The sequence below is a fragment of the Rhinolophus ferrumequinum genome, chromosome 12, assembly GCF_004115265.2.
Source record: "Rhinolophus ferrumequinum isolate MPI-CBG mRhiFer1 chromosome 12, mRhiFer1_v1.p, whole genome shotgun sequence".
Taxonomy (NCBI): Eukaryota; Metazoa; Chordata; class Mammalia; order Chiroptera; family Rhinolophidae; genus Rhinolophus; species Rhinolophus ferrumequinum.
Window position 1 is genome coordinate 63039003 of NC_046295.1, and position 12280 is coordinate 63051282.

The 12280-nt window shown below is 41.9% G+C and overlaps 1 protein-coding gene across 1 annotated transcript; it reads right to left on the reverse strand.

Annotated features, from left to right (window-relative positions):
- Window positions 1-231: 231 nt before the first annotated feature.
- Window positions 232-11707, reverse strand: TXN (thioredoxin). Its single transcript, XM_033123633.1, has 5 exons — window positions 11534-11707; window positions 6780-6884; window positions 6253-6312; window positions 905-970; window positions 232-444 (listed from the first exon to the last, which is right to left on the reverse strand). Exons 1-5 carry the CDS (start codon window positions 11555-11557, stop codon window positions 382-384), a joined length of 318 nt encoding a protein of 105 aa, XP_032979524.1. The 5' UTR covers window positions 11558-11707; the 3' UTR covers window positions 232-381.
- Between the last annotated feature and the right edge of the window lie 573 nt (window positions 11708-12280).

The window sequence follows — 12280 nt, forward strand, 5'->3', positions numbered from 1 at the left end:
AAAAAAATTAACAGAATTTTGACATTCTAATCTATTATCTGCATTGCCCCCAACAAGATTTTCCTTGAAATACACTAAGATAGTAATATAAGACAAAAAATCTTTAAGTAATTAGTGACTTACAAGGTTACTAAAAAGTTATCAATAATATATGAAAATAATTAGGACACTAAATATCATCTAATGGCCACTTTTCATTTATTTCAAAAGCTATTCAAAGACACCAGACAGTTTTAAAAACAGTAGAATTAATATTTTATTCTCATTTATAATTGGATGGCAATTGAACATAATTTTCGACTTGATTTTTTCTTTTGTAAATAAAAAAAAAATTATAAGTTTTAAAGAGCCAATGACTGGTTATGTTTTCAGAAAACATAATTAGATTAATTCATTGATGGTGGATTCAAGTTTTTCCTTATTAGCTCCAGAAAATTCACCCACCTGTTAAGGGAATATTGAATTGACATTAGATGGTAGCATTGGGTATCTATTTTGTGCATAAGAATCATAGAGTAGGGGAATACTGGGGACAGGGAAAAGAAGTATCATCTTATTTAAAATTAAAACCCCTGGATAACAATTCTTTTAAGTTAAAAACAAAAAATAAAAACTAAGAAAAAAATAAAAAAAATAAAAATACAAATCTTTGAATCAAATACCTCTTAACAAAAAAATACACTTTATGATATAAATATGAAGTACTAATCACAGAGATTTAGTGACTAGTTCTAGCAAAGATCAATTGTCAGTTAGATGTCATATTGTGTACTTAATGAAGAGTGACATATCAGTAGGCAATGGGGACATGCTTCCAAGTATGAAGGAATAAGGCACTTCAGTTTCTTCATTTATACCATATTGTCCTATTTACTCAGTTTTCTTTAAGGTCAGAAGTACTTACCTTTTGTCCATTTTTAAAAAATTGGAAGGTTGGCATGCATTTGACTTCACACTCTGAAGCAACATCCTGGAGTGGGTGGGGGGACCATGGGAGAGAGGATAAAAACAAGACTGAGTATTGAGCTTTGACAGAAGTCATCCAAAACCAGATTCTTTTTTCTATAATATACATCTCAGCATTAGGACTTCAGCATACAAAAATTGACAATGAATATAACAGTAGCACCAAAGCAAAATGGTGTATTCTCTCCTCTTTGAGGGGCACCAACGAGCAAAAGCCTGTCATCAGACACTATATAGGGACTCAGTAAGCTGTTTAGTCTAATCATATCTTGGCCGTTTCAAGTAACATAAAAAAGCAAAAACAAATTCTGTAACAATATTCAGGATGACAATCCCAGCTATTCCTCAGAATTAGCACTTCTCTTGTCTTTGCTCATACTGTGTTTCCCCGAAAATAAGACCTAGCCGGACCATCAGCTCTAACGCGTCTTTTGGAGCAAGTATTAATATAACACCCAGTCTTATTTTACTATAATATAACATAATTAATATATAATACCGGGTCTTATATTAAGTTTTGCTCCAAAAGACACATTAGAGCTGATGATCCGGCTAGGTCTTATTTTCGGGGAAACACGGTATGTGCTATGTATAATACACATGCAATGAACTTTTCCCCAGAAAATGTACATAATCATTTTTTATGGTCACATAGCAGTCACTGTATAAATGTATCATCATCTGAATGCACTGGTCGATAAGTAAAAGGCTCTGACTTTGCCTAACGTTAAAAATTTAATCTTTATCTATAAATACTCTGGTTCAACCCTCACCCCTGGAAGTAAAATGCTAAGAGAAAGACCATGCTCACTTTAAAGGCTCTAGCTACATCCTATTAAACTACCTTCCAAAGAATGTGTGTCAATTTTATCAGTATGATGATTTTTTTTCCCATCCAGCAGTCCTCCCTTACCCCATTTACCAAAAACATGGGCTTTATTACTAGCTTTAGCATCAAACAGATTTCAGTTCTGAACTTGAGACTGAACTTGTCCAGGCCTACAGTGAATCAAATTCTTAAGACTGTAAGAGACAGGGTGATTAATGTGCTTGACAGTGTCTATCATTTCTTTATGTTCAGTATTTTCTAGGGTTTTATGTTTAAATTTCCTCTAGATTTTACCAGGGAATAAAGAATGAGGTACAGATAGAACATCTTAACCCCAAATGGCTAATCATTATACACGGTGAAACAGACTTAGTTCTGTTTTTTTGGACTTTCTGTTCTATTCCATGGGTCTACCTTACCTACTCTGGTTACAAAACCACACTGTTTTTAATTAATTAGTGCAGTTAATATACTTTATTTTCATGGGGCTTGTCCTTTCCCATCCTCCACAGCTTCTCTCCCAATTATTTTTCTTAAAATACTTTGCAGGATTTCCTGACTACTGTATTTCAGAATGTCATGATCAATTTCCCCAAAACGTCGGACTGAGATAAAATTAGACAAATTTGGGAGTACTGACATTTTAATAATACTGAGTCAGTATCCACGTATACAGTATATCCCTCTAAGTTTAGTATTTCCATAACTAATATCTGATCTTTATTATCTAATGTTTTACTTTTATTTTCTAATTCTTGTCCTATGGACTAGTTTGCCTATTTTTTGGTAGTGATTTGAAAGGTATGCATACTTAAAAATTAAGTACTTTTGAGGTTTTAAAAACATCCTTCCAATCACTTCCTTCACTTAGAAACAAAAAGCTCCCCTACTCCCCACTAACACCCCCACTTTCTGGTTTTTTGGTATACAATCTGGAATTGTAAACTTACATGTAGCACTTTTTTAGGGTTATACAGTTCTGTGAGTTTTGACAAATGCAGTCATACAAACACCACCAAAATCAGAATACAAAACTCTTCCCTCCCCTAAAATTTCCTTCAGCAGCTCCTCTGTAGTTAAACCCTCCCTCCACCCAACCCCTGATCTGTTCTCCATCCCTATGGTTTTGCTGAATCTCAGACTTCTATGTTTAAGTGTCACAAGACTACACTTTACCTTATTAGTTTCATTGATTTCTGGCTTAGCACTCCATATAGCCAAAAATAACTTTAAACCTACTTTTGTCATTTCTATTAACTCATTCCTGGCTGTTCTAATCAAAATGGAAACACATGGCACATTCTAACAGTTTGCAAGACTGTCAGGTCTACATTACTTTGCTTCTAGTTTTAATTTACAAAAGCATCATGCCCTGTAGACAGTTGGGAGTAGAGTCTGCTGTTAAAAAAATAAGATCAGTCTATCATTTCGAAAAGGGCTAGTACTCATATTTTTCTATGAACACAAAATTATTTTATATGCGAACCACATTATACGTCCATGCCTCCTAACTGTCCATTTGAATCTATTCCATCTAAAAGATAACTTCTTCCTATCCAAGGGTTTCCAGATCCTTCTATTAAAACTATATGTTGCTTGCTCCAAAACATTGTAAATTACACTGGGTCTGAAGATCATGGTCAGGAATTATCCACATAAAAATTTTAAACACTAATTCAGTCATTAAACATTCCATCTCTTTAATGATATACTCTAACATTCAGAAACGAGATTGATGTAAGTTTTATCCCTTCTCTGTATTCTTTTAGAGTCTAGTGTCTAGGTGGTTTTACCTAGCATTCCAAAGCAACCAGAAGATCCACTCACGTAATTCGTAAATTCCATGGGGAACAACTGATTGTTTAATGAACTACTTTGTGTTTGAATTACCTGCCTTGCTAATTCTGCTGAATGACCAGGTGAGTAGGAGCGGACAGGGATTACTGCTACGTATATGTGGTGAGCAAAGGATTCTGGAATTAGTTCAATTTTTAACTATTGATAAGGCTATTGAGATGGTGGTAATCGTCACTAAAGGTATTTGAAGAAAAAGATACCATCTGTTGATCAATCTTTAGAATATAGAGGCAAAGTGGAAGGTCCCCAGTTGGTGAGAGGGTCACTTCAAGGTCTGGAAACTTGCAGGGTGATTGTGAGCACGCCACAGACACGGAGGAGGAGCTCTGGCATGCAGCTGTCCTTGACGGCTCTGCACGGCTACTTCCCAACGGTGTTGGATTGCGGCAGTAAGAGCACCTGTCCTGGGTCCGGCACAGAGCGGGGGTCAAACCCACCAGCTCTGGCGTGACTGACCTACTTCTTCTGCACCACAGTCCCACTGTCTGTTCACTAGGAGTGCTAAGGAGCCGTTCTCATAGTCACCCTGAGGGTTACACGACACTGTGTGCACAGAGCTTACCACGCAGCCCGCACGTGGTCTCATTTCAAATAAAAATTGATTCAGTGGCTAGGTATGTGACAGGGTCAGCCCCCGAAGTTTCTCTAGTCCCTTCCAGGTGCCATTTTTCACCTGGCTAAGGTGACCATAGAAACGATTAAGACTGTGAGAAAAGATAAGACTTAGGTTGAAACAGGGAGCAGGTATTTTTTTCCACAAACACATGCTATTTACTCTCAGTTCTGTTTTTCTAAAGCTCTGGGACACATCAGCCCAATAACTTTAGTTCACAGCCATACAACATGCATTCTACACCTACTACATGCCAGGCAGGTATGCCTGGAGAAGAAACGAAGGTGAATAAGAGGGTTCCTGACCCTAAGAAACGTACAGGGACCAGTGGTAAAAGACAGATCGTTACGATAATAGCTAAGATTCAGTGAGTACTTAACACGCCAGGCACTCTTCAAAGCACTTTATAGGTATTATCGCATTTAATCCTGATCACTACCGTTATGTTGGATTAACATTGCCATTTTACAGAGGATCGAAGTGAGGCACAGAAAAGATAAACAACTTAACCAAGCCTGCACAGCTAATAAGGGACAGAGCTGGAAAATAAAGCAAGCATTCTAAGTACAGGGTCCCCTTCTCCCCCGCATTCTACATAAATGCCAGAGGAAAAGAGGGGCGGATGACATCGTGGGGACACAGAGGAAGGGAAATTAACCTAGTCGGGGATGTAAAAGGGAGTAACTGGAGAAGACTTCCTGGAGAGGATACGAAGCTTATGACTAGGAGTTCATCAAGTAGGAAAGGAAATGTGCCAGGTAGAGAAGACAGTGCAAACAAAGGCATGAATGTGGAATCAGAAAAAATGTTCTGAGGGTAAGCAGTGGGGATGATGGTAGGTCCTCACAGGTGTAGAAAGTACAGCCACATACCTGTGTTGATTGGCCCTTTCGTACCTTTATTAAACACTCCATGTTTGTTCAATGAATAAGCAACCTTGGCAGACTGATGGGGCTGGTATTGAGGTCTGATCACAGAGAAAAACCAAGGCTCAAGGAAGAAGAGAGATTAGCCTCAAGCAGAAGTCACTGAGCCAAGGTCCAGCACCGCTGTTGCCCCCTCACACCCCAAACCCCTCCTGCCTCAGTGGGGCTAAGGGAAATGCCCACAGATCTGTAACGAGCCCCGAGGTGATATTTCTGGAGCAGGCTCTCATAGTTCAGTGGGCTGAGAGGCAAGATCACGTGCTGGGAACCTGATCTGGACGCACCATACGACAGAGCCTATCCCTAAACGTGTGGTTGTCAAGAGCACATACCGTGTTTCCCCGAAAATAAGACCTAACCGGAAAATAAGCCCTAGCATGAGTTTTCAGGAGGACATCCCCTGAACATAATAAGCCCGAATGCGTCTTTTGGAGCAAACATTAATATAAGACCTGGTCTTATTTGCAGGGAAACATGGCAGAACACAGTGTCTGGCACATAAACTGCTAAACAAGCATTTGTTAATTAAACCAGCCCTGGAATTTTCCCTCTAATTATTCTCTCAGCTGTCTCCTAGGCACCTTGGTGTTTGTTCTTTAAAACATTTGGATTTTCTGATCGACTAAAATCAACCAAGACTACAGTGAGTTTATGAATACACTTTATCACGTCATTAGTTCACAAAGAACCTTAACCCCAATTTGATGATACCACCAACTCTATGGATTTCGTTATCACGGTCAAATCCAATTGCTATGGATTGAGCCTCTCAGAATGTTAGGTAGAATATGTAGGCTTTTCGAAAGATAACGGGGAAGTAAGGTACAGAGGCCTCAACCATCTGTTTTTATGCTTATTTTAGGATGTGATATATACCTAGCTCCTGATATCTAGGATTAAGCTCACAATTGGCACAATCCCTGTTCTTCCAAAATACAACTTTTTAGCCAGGGCTGTAGTTCTAGTATTATTTGACACATTTATGAAAACAGTCACTTGCGATTCAGAGAAAAAGGCCAATGTGAAAAGCTCGGTAGCATTCCATATTTCCCGCCACGTACCTGACAGTCATCCACATCTACTTCAAGGAACACGACATTGGAATACTTTTCAGACAGGGACTGGAAAATTTAAAATGAAAAATACACCGAGATTTAGAACTTGGTTACAACCAGCAATATACTCAATCTTTTTAAATGGAAATTTAATAGAGAATAATTAAAGATCCAAAATTTTACACTAGGGACCAGGTAAACAAAGGACTTACATTTTCTTTGAATCAAATTCCTCCCTAGTATAAAACAATTTGACACACTGACTTTTGAGGCCTGCATTTCAAATAGGGCAGGGACCGTGTTTCAAGTTGAAGAAAAGCAAAACCACTTAAGACGACCAAATTAGCTTCTGAAAGTTGTTTTCAACGGGCTTTATGAGTCAAAGCTAAGTTGTTACACTATGACTTTTAGACCAAAGGTCCAACAGCAGCAACAACAAAACCCCCAAACTCTTTAACTGTCCTCCTTTCCTAGCCTCGAGACCACCAACCCAAAGAACACCAATCTCTTCCAAAGTAGAAGTTAATACTCACATGAAAGAACGGCTTGATCATTTTGCAAGGCCCACACCACGTGGCTGAGAAGTCAACGACTACGAGCTGATTTCCTGCACTGCGCAAGGCTTCCTCAAAAGCCAACTAAGGAGAGAAAAAAAGAAAAGCCATACGTGTTAAAAAGCCCTAACAAAACATGACAAAATGTGGCACAAAGCACAATTCAGAGGTCCTGCTCTCAGGACCTGTCTTTTAATAAAAAACCAAAACAAATAAACCATGTTTGAAAAAAAAAATCCTACAATGTTGTTTGCAATATTACTTGATAAGATGAACGAAGCATGTGCTTAGTGTATTAATCAATATGCCTGTCCTCCTGAAATTTTGTAAAATATTAATTGGTTAACCTATATCCAAACCACGCAAATGAAAGGAAGATACATTTGTATTAAAAATGTTTCCACATCTAATCTAGGTATATATATTGTAGACATTCACTGAATGCTTATCTGACTGATGAAAGGAAGGAGTCACTTGAGTTGAAGAAGTCACAAAGGCTCAAAATTTTGCCAACTATAACACTACCAGTTACTTTTTTTTTTTAAATCTGACACTTTTTAATTAATTAGTATTTCCTATAGTAGAACATGTAAAAGCTGGAAAGTATCAAGGAAAATAGCCTCCTCCAAAGCCTTACACTCAATCACTGTTGACATTCAGCATATTTCCTTGTATTCTTTTTAATGGGACTTCCAGAGTTGAGATCATACTGTTTATAGTTGATTTCTACGCTTTATTACAAAACTGTCCTCATTGACCAAATGAAAGACAGTTTTAGTTCCTCATAAGGAATGCATGTTAAAATTCCACCAGCAGAAATGATCAAGAAATCCCCTACCACAAACCTCCCTGAATAATTTAGTCAGCACTAACTGGCCAATGGTGTTGATACTGTAACTGTAGGAACGTAACCTTTTACTTAACAAGGGACTCATTTTAACCACAGTTAGTCAGTCAGTACTGACTAACAACACTGAGAAATCAAAACACAAACACAAAATCTATTACTGGAAGTGTAGGTTTTCTTTAAGGGAAATATGCTGGTCACACTGGTTTAATTAAAACCGAACATTCCTCTTCCCTGAAAGCTAAGAATTGTATCAGACCTGGTCCAGTAAAAAAGTAAGTAAACAAAGCACCATTAAAATCTAAAGTGGATTCCTCTGAAGTACAGGTACTTCTCTAGATTTCTAATTTCAACTTCATGTTTTTTTGGGAAACAATTCACAAAGTGGTGCTTCAAGAATGGCATCTCATGATGTCTGGAACCTTTTCAATTATGCAGGTACAAACTCCCATCCTACCTTTGGGTGTGAGGGGCACAGAGAGTTAATTTAGAAATCTAGAAACTATACTTCCAAGTCATCACCGACTTTTCCAGATGAATTTCATTCAAAGCCTTCCCTAAGGTGACTTTTTAGAGGGTCAAACAAGACATTCTATATAGCAAGATCCAGGTAAGGCAGAAATAAAGTCAAACAATGACAGTCTGGTCAGATGAATACAGTTGAGTCTTGAACCTTGTTCCTACTATATAAATGTTATACTAGATGCTGGGTTTGAACTGTGAGGGTCGTTTATACACTAATATTTTTCAATAAATATATACAGTACTATAAATGTATTCTCTCATGATTTCCTTACGTTACTGTAACAACACAGTATATAATACATATATGTGTTAACCAACTATTTATGTTATTGGTAAGGTTTCCCCCAACAGTAGACCACAAGTAGTTAAGGTTCTACATGGATTTCTGCGTGTGTGTGTGTGTGTGTGGGGGGGTCAATGTCCCTAACCCCCAGTGTTGTTCAAGGGCCAAGGGTCAACTGTACATTGTTTTGTGAACATGGTGGGCCCTCAGTAAATACTTGGTAAGATTACTTTCAACATAGAATATATTTCAAACACTCTCAAGGAATTCCCCAAACAATTCTGAATCAAATTCGAGCAAAACTACCTAAAATTCTGAAAAAAAGGGGCATACAACAATAGCTTTTAGCTTAACTGAACACGAGTTACAGAGTCAAGTATGTGTAGACTTCACAACAAATTCTCTTTTCCTGATATTCATGTTTGCCTAAAACAGACATCAATTTGAAAATGACTCAAATTATCTTACTACGTAAGAAGCAAACCAATTTCCAGTGCTCCCGGAATCCAACAATGAAGGTTAATAAAGGTCCCCATTAATGACACAAATATTCTGAAAACAAAGCAATGCAGTTGGGGTAGATAAATAAAAGCCGAGTCTAGTACCTCTTGTCCTGTACATACCCATTCCAAAGGTAATTAATAAGCGTAGGAGTGGTAAAGCAGCTAGTAAAATGACTACGTATAGAAGACACAAGTGCAATAAATCGCAGCTGCCATTCTATTCTTTAAAGCAAAAAACAAACAAACAAAAAAACCCCCGTGTCTGATGTCTTCCTCATCACATTATCTCAGTTGTATCAGAAATGGATGCCAATGGCTCCGAACTACGAACACCTCAGAAAGAGTTCGTTGTCTTGGGTGGCCAATGGCATCAACGTTGGTACATCAGGACAAAAGATCTAAAGTGTATTCAGTACTTACAAGTCAAATGAGTTTAGCTTTTGATTAATGACTCTGGATTATAATTTAGAAGATGAACTGATTATCAGGGACTTTGGGCCCCAGGCTACCGTGCTCTTTTGAGGAACAAATTTCCTATCACCCTTATACATCTTCTCATTGACAAGGGGAGGAGGGTGCCATAACTATGACAATGAAAACAGGGAAGGACTCAAAGTCGTGCCCCAGAAATGAGTCGATTTTCTGTCTGTAGTGTGTGGGTTCTGCGACAACTAATAGAGACCCTCAAAGGTCTTCTCTCTCCTTTCATGGGTTGTCACCTGTCAGGTTAGACTGAGGAGGTCACCACACCCTGGAGAACCTCCCCTCCCTATAAATTGATATCTGTCATTCAGTTGGTACTGAATAAAAGTATGTGGAACAAAACTCAATATTAAGGATCTCTTTCCAACAAATGAGAGGTTGCTATTTTAATATAAAAGCTCACAATTCAAAAAAGAATCCCAATAGGAAAAAACCCATTAAGGACAAGGAGTCAATCAACCATTAGTCAATCAACACCATGTGGAAGGAAAAAAAGTTCAAAGTCACTAAGAGAGGATACTCAAATGAGAACAAGAATTTTTCTTAACGATTTGGCCAAAGTAATTATGAAAGGAAAGGAGTATTCTCCTAAGCTTCTTGCGGCATTTATAAGACTTAAAGGGCTCACATCCTTCATCCAATCACTCGAGACCCTAACCTGAGGAAACAGCCTGAATTCTGTACAAAGCATTATTAATAAACTATTCACTGAAGCAACTAATTGTCCGGCAATGTGTTGATATTGACAAGATTACAGAAAGCTTCTAATTACATGTAAAGTGTCCAGACTAAATTAGACAGGGAAAAAAACAAAAGCTCAGAAACAAAACAGTACATATAAAATAATCTCAACTACTTTGTGGTTGCTTCTAAGAAACAGATCTGTCCCCAAATTTTCTACCATGATCATGTTTTCTCATTACAAAAGTAACAAAAAGATAAGGGACCATTATAGAGAAACTTCCATTTCCGAAGCCCACCCCAGCATCTAACGGGGTGGGGCACTCACGGCAGGCGAGGGCCCGCCTTTCCCCTGCTTTACTGGGGTGGGAGTATCGCTTTCGAGGGGTTTTCCACTCAATTTTCTCCCACTCATGGCTCTGCATTTAACAAACATTTCTTGAGTAGCTACAGTATATCAGACACTGTTAGGCTCTGAGTTTTCCGAGGAGGGTATTAGGCTTGCAATAACTTTTTGCCTTGGGCATTCTTAAAAAGACAGAACCACCATCTGGGTACCGGAAGGCCGCCGAGCACACAGTGGGGCGCGGCTGCTTCCAGAGGCACTCAGGACTTCAGGGAGACCCACCGATAGCGGGTGAATCACAGATGGGTAGGGCAGCGGAGGCCCCTGGGCCCGGCCTTGGGGACTGAGTCATTCCAAAGCCAGCACTGCCGGAAACACGTCCAGCGCCGCAGGAGGAGGAGTCCCGAGGGCGCGGCCCGGATCTCACTGCCTCACGGCCACCTGGGCCCCTCAGGCCTCCGGGACCGCCTGGCACGCGCGAGGGGGCGGGGGTCTCCAGCCCGGAACCACCCGCTTTGCGAGGATACAACACGCGTCATCTCTGGGGCCCCGCAGTGATGGAGGAAGCCTGGGATCTCCCGCCTAGACCCGCTCCCAAGGGAGCCCACCCCACCAAGCACGAGTGGATCACGCTGCTCACCGGGGGGGAAGGGAGGGAATGGAAGCCAGCAACCCCGTGCTTTCTCCAATCGGCCCTCCATCTCCTTTCCTGGGCTCGTATCCGGATACGGATGGGGGCCACGGGCAGACTCCCTGCATCCCCTCACCCACCCAATGGAGTTTTCCCGGACGGGGTGTGCAGGAGGCGCAGTGAGGGGACGCCCCGACACTCCACGCGCGCGAGCATTCCCCCGGCGCTGGACACGCAGACCCGCCCTCCAGGGGGCCCTCGTCCCTCTTTCCAGGGCAGGCTCGGGCGTCCCCAGGCCCGAGCAGTCCCAGGCCGTGCCGCCGCGTCCCCTTCCCTCAGGGATGCGGAGGGGCGGCCTGCCCACCCTCCAGCCCATAGCTTTCCCCAGCTACGGAGGCTGCGCGCGCGCCCTGGCCTGCCCCGGGAGCGCATACCTTGCTCTCGATCTGCTTCACCATTTTGGCGGCTGAGGTCTGACGAACGACAGCAAGAAGCGATGAAAGTGGATGCAAAGGGCGGTACTAAGCTTCAAGTGCTCACAGCCCGCCTTCCCTTTATAGCAACCAGGAGCCGGGCGGGCGGGCGCGCGCGGCGTGCGTGTGGCGGGGGCGCGCTCGCTCGGGCCTCCCGCGCCTGCCAAGACGCCCAGGCCAGGCCCCGCCTCCTGGAGCAGCCGAGCCTTGGGGTGGGGGAGGGACTGCTGCAGGGGCGGGGCTCTTGGGGGCGGGGCTTGCGGGGCGCCGGGAGGAGCTCCTGGAACCCACTGGCTCGGGAACCTTTGACTCCCACTTTACGCTACACGCGAGCTGGGAGTGGGGACCTGTGGGCGCGGTGGAGCGACCTAGAGGGCGCATGCACTGTGAATGGCCTGGGGAGGTGGACGGCCACCCCGAGCGCCACAGGGTAACCTGGGACGGTCCACCAGGCCTTAATTGAATGCGACCAGGTTCGAGGAGAGGCCGCCTAGGCAATGCTAGATTCATCAAAGAAGCCCGCCACTCCCTCCACCCCGCCCCAGCCCTACGATCCCCACAAAGTGCTGAGTAACCCTGACCAGGAAGTATATCTGCGCGTGCGCCCCCACCTCTTTCCGGAATTTAAAGCTACGGTTTTCTCTTTCTCCTTGTTATTTCACTTTCACCAATGAATCTGCCGCTCCAGGGTGACACAGCAGTTTAGTG